We start from the raw sequence: 4,729 nt of genomic DNA on the forward strand, positions 1-4,729 counted from the left end.
AACCTGCGGCTAGATGGAGTAGGATGATAATCGTATATATGTTGTGTTTTCATAGCAGCACATGTATATGGAAGACTCACTTCCTGCAATCATAGTAGTACTACCTTTTTTGGTGTTAACTTATATTGGATTGGGCATGTCCAGTCCTTTCTAATTCACAGAGGAACATAGGCATTTGGCTCCTTTTATTGTATGTTTCTCATTTTGGTTTATTAATCTACAGGTAGGGGTCTACCTAACCCCCACCAAAATGGTGGTCTTTTAATTAAAAAAAAAAGACCTCTTATTAAATGTACTCACAATCAATTGGGTCATGCATTGCCCAAAATAAAAATTAAAAAATTGGGTCATTCATTGTAGGTTCCTACAAGCCGATTTCCCGAAAAAGACATCATGTTTATCCGTATGAAAAATCAATAAAGCATTAAATTTATTTTTAAAAGAAATTATTTATCTCTTGTGATATTTGTTTTTCTCGTTTTATGTTTTATATAGTATATATTACTTTCTGTCTCAAAATATGGTAAGAAAAGTCAACCTATTTGATGCCTTAATTTTGTGAATTAAAATTTCATATTTAGAAAAGACATTGTAAAAATACTACAATCAGAAAGTGTAAAAACTATTTAACTCTTTAAATTGTAATATTATGATTTTTTTAATTGTTATATATAATCATTCGTACTCCATAATCCTTTCCTCTTTTTTGTTTTTAACAAAGTTTTCCAAAACTGCTTTCTTTATTTAAATCAGGAGAAAATTGTCAAATTTGTTCTTATATTATCATAAATTAAGTAACTTATTATCTGTTATACATTTGGTAACTTCAAGTTGATAGTAATTTTAGAACTTAGTAAAAACTTAAGAGGAGTACTTTTTCTCAAAAAATTTTAACAGGTGGAATTCGTCTCAATGAAAATGATAAATATTAAATAATTGTTTAATGTCAAAAGTGTGAACAAACCAAAAAATCCAACTAAGGACAATTTAAAATTTTCAATTAGTACAAGGGCGATTTGGACAACAAAAAAGGACAAATTTCTTTAGTATTCGAAAATGACATGGAAGTGTAAAAAGTAAAAAAAAAAAAAAAAAAAAAAAAGGAAAATCTTTGTTTCAGCTGCTGCTAACATTATTTGGTACACTCTAGAAGAATATTCATTTCATATTTGTACACAAGCAAACACATTTTCTATACATAGCTGACCATAGGTTATCTACTATAGTTTGAATATTGAGACAAGAATATCTGAAAAATGTTTCAAAGCTTTTTGTTCGAAGAGCCATCTTTAATCATCACAGCAGTAAGTGTGGTGACTTTCGCATTTCTAGCCTACTTAGGTATTTCTGAAATAAATGGGAAACATCTCCAATACTCCAAATTTGGGAATGTGAATCCCAATTCTGCTTCCTCTAGTAATTTTCTGCAGGTCAAATTATCCAGCAGAATTGGGATGCTTATATTGTATACCCCAGCTTGTATTATGGGTTTTGCTTCATTTCTGCTATACCCAAATGGTGGTATAAGGTTTATGATGCTTAAATCTGCCGTTACTATCCATTTCTTGAAAAGGGATCTTGAGGTAACTTTTTTCTTATTCCTTTTTGTGAATGTTTATTTGGGTAATGCCTATCTTTCTCCCCATTTCTTTTACTTTGGTTAATTTTATTATTTTTGATATCAATACTTTTCTTTTTTTTATTTCTTCTAGTCCACAATAAGTAGTTTTTTGGCTTCCAAAGTAAATGTATTTTCGTATAATCAAGAAGAAATTATAGCCTAGTAGGGGAAACTTTGACCGTGGCACCTATAGTCACTTTCTGATTCGGGGTGCCATTCTTTTTTTTATTTGGTTTTTGTGACGTTTTGTTTAACGTGAAGTACTGGTGCTTACATGAAATTTGGCGTACCACCCCCATTTCTCCATATAGATCCGCCCGCCCATGGTCTCAAGAGTGTGCCTAAGCCAACAATTTATCTTCCATCCAGCTCTTATAGTAAATGTTTTCTTTAAAGTTTAAACTCTTCTTATAAGTTCCAATTATGTTTCCAAGGGCATAGTCCGGTATTCATGGAAATATCTGTTTTCCACCAGATGTCTTTGGCCAAATTTAGCGTTAACAACCTTCCTCCTCATAGCACCTTCTTTTGTTATTGTACCTTCATAGCCATTTGTATAGGAAGCTCATGTTCTTTACATCTAAGACTACCATATTTTTTGGTTCTATCACGTCTCCTCTGATATTCTATCATCCTTTATCAATATTTTGGATCTTTTTCCCCGTCTATGGTAACTCAAAGTATCAATCTCAGGTAAGAAAGTAACTTAGTAAGTAATACCAAACTGATTTCTCTGATATATTGAACCAACTAGTATTGACGTTACTGTAAGACGGGGACTAAATTATCATGATAAACACTGAATCTAAGTAGTCGGAGACTTGTTGATGTTGTGTAGAAATTTGATTTTCATTATCCGTTGATATAAATCTATCTGAAGTTATAAGGAGAAGGAAGAGCTGCTCCATCGAAATGACAAATATTTTGAATCTGGCTTACCTGGTGGTTTTCTATAGCTCTCAGGATACTAATGCTTTGAATATCTTTCCTTGCGTATATTGTGTAGCCTGGAAAGAGGCCACGTGTATCCTCTCTATCAAATACACTAGCTACAGATAGTAGTGTATTTATGCGGAGAAAGAGGAGAAACATATTGAACACATTCACCAAAAATCTAATAGACTTTCCTGCTGCTTACATTTATACTGTTTTGCTTTCATATGTTCATACATTATTCCCGTAATTTTCTACTTTGCAGGTTCTGTTTGTTCACAAATACAGTGGTGGGATGGTTCTTGATTTAGCACTCATTATTTGTTCCCCATATTTTATGATGGCTGCAGCCATGCCCTATATCCAACACTTGATTCAAGGATATACGGAGCCAAAAATTGATCTGAAGTATATCAGTTTACTGATATTCGTAGTTGGAATCAGTGGCAACTTTTATCATCATTACATCCTTTCCAAACTCAGAGACAACAGAGAGAAGGGCTATAAAATTTCGCAAGGTGGCCTTTTTGGTTTGGTCATATGCCCTCATTATCTTTTCGAGATTCTTGGCTTTTTAGGGATTGCATTCATATCCCAGACATCATTTTCATTTTCCTGTGCTATGGGTTTCGCTTTATATCTGATGGGAAGGAGTTATGTCACTAGGAAATGGTACGTTTCCAAATTTGAAAATTTTCCTAAGAATGTAAAGGCTCTGATTCCATTTGTTTTCTAGAAAATACAGTTTGCTGTAGGAAAGGGCTTCGCTTTTCCCCCGTTCAGTTCCGTCAAGTTGCTTACTTGATTGGTGGAATGATGTACTTTGTTTCAACTCTATAATAACACTTTTACCATGTATGAAGATGGTAGCAGCACAATTTGTAACCTGTTTTCTAAATTTATAACAATGTAGAATAGTCCGCCGGCAATACCCCTGGTCCACTCACAGCAGAATAATTCATTTATCATTTCTGTTTGAGTTTTCGAGCCGAGTGGGGTCAAAATTTGCCCTAGAATATTTAAGATAAGATAACACTAAAGAAAGAATTCTCGACCCGTCATCAGTCGAGGTCGACTAGGAAGTAACGAGATTCGTGGTCGAGATGTCAACAATGGCCGAGGTCGAGTACCGTTGATGAAGTTGTAACGACTAGTTTTCGAAATAGGATATTAAAGAGAATATTCTAGTGGATATTCTCTATACTAGTACTATTAAGGTTTACTAGAAAAATGTCTCATATATATAAATAGAAAAAGAGACAATGATATGAGACATGTGACATTCATTTTGTAAGATACAAAATGACTTTTGACAAAAGATTCTCTCTATTACTAAGATACAAACACTACCTTTTCATTAAGATTCTCATTCATATTATTCTACATTTTTCCATCAGATCCGAGAATAGTTCGAACATTCTAGAATTTGTTTGTCACTTATCATTGTCAGGAGGAACAACCATCTACTTTATCCTTTATTTGGTGAATCACTCCTGCTATTTATTAAAATGCCATTTATTGTTATTAAATGCTACATTATTGCTCATACTTTTTGGAATAGTTATTACACGTTGTTGTCATCCTTCCACCAGATCTATTTGACGCTAGTCACGTTTTCGGACTTCACATCGACGATAATCACGCTTTCGGAAGTCACATCTAGAAATATTATTATTAACTAGGTTTAACTCATTATCACATAAATTTAATTATTTGAACCAAGAGTTATATTTTTTGGTCAAACAATTTGGCACCATCTATGGGGATTTCTTAGTTAAGCTTTTAGTTTCTTCTAGATCTACAACTAACACGGGTCACTAACGTAAAAAAAGAAGAAGCAAAAAACAAGATTTCCTTTCTTTGTGTGCATAAATCACAACATGGCGGGTAACCGAGAAGAAATGACTAGAATAATAAGTGACCTCCCAACCAACCTCATGAACGTCATCAGCGAAAGCTGTGAAACGACAGGCAAAGACGCAACACCGAGTGCCACCCCTAGGCGAGATGGGTTGCCGCCTCCTCACTGCAGCATCACAAAATCTCTTGGTAAGGGAGCCTCTACATCTGTGGGGGAGGAGATGCCCCCAACTGTAAAAACGTTCCTCGAAGCATGGCTAACTGACACACTAACTAGCATCCTCAACAAGCCCGCCAGGAACACGGCTACAAAAA

The 4,729-nt window shown here is 34.2% G+C and overlaps 1 protein-coding gene across 1 annotated transcript; it reads left to right on the forward strand.

The window, feature by feature from the left end:
- Positions 1–1,182: 1,182 nt before the first annotated feature.
- Positions 1,183–3,439, forward strand: LOC107810464 (uncharacterized). The gene is made up of 2 exons (XM_016635253.2): positions 1,183–1,583; positions 2,820–3,439. The coding sequence occupies exons 1-2, from the start codon at positions 1,257–1,259 to the stop codon at positions 3,288–3,290; spliced, it is 798 nt and encodes a 265-aa protein (XP_016490739.1). The 5' UTR covers positions 1,183–1,256; the 3' UTR covers positions 3,291–3,439.
- The last annotated feature ends 1,290 nt before the right edge of the window (positions 3,440–4,729 follow it).

The sequence above is a fragment of the Nicotiana tabacum genome, chromosome 13 (genome assembly GCF_000715075.1).
Source record: "Nicotiana tabacum cultivar K326 chromosome 13, ASM71507v2, whole genome shotgun sequence".
In the NCBI taxonomy this organism is placed as follows: Eukaryota; Viridiplantae; Streptophyta; class Magnoliopsida; order Solanales; family Solanaceae; genus Nicotiana; species Nicotiana tabacum.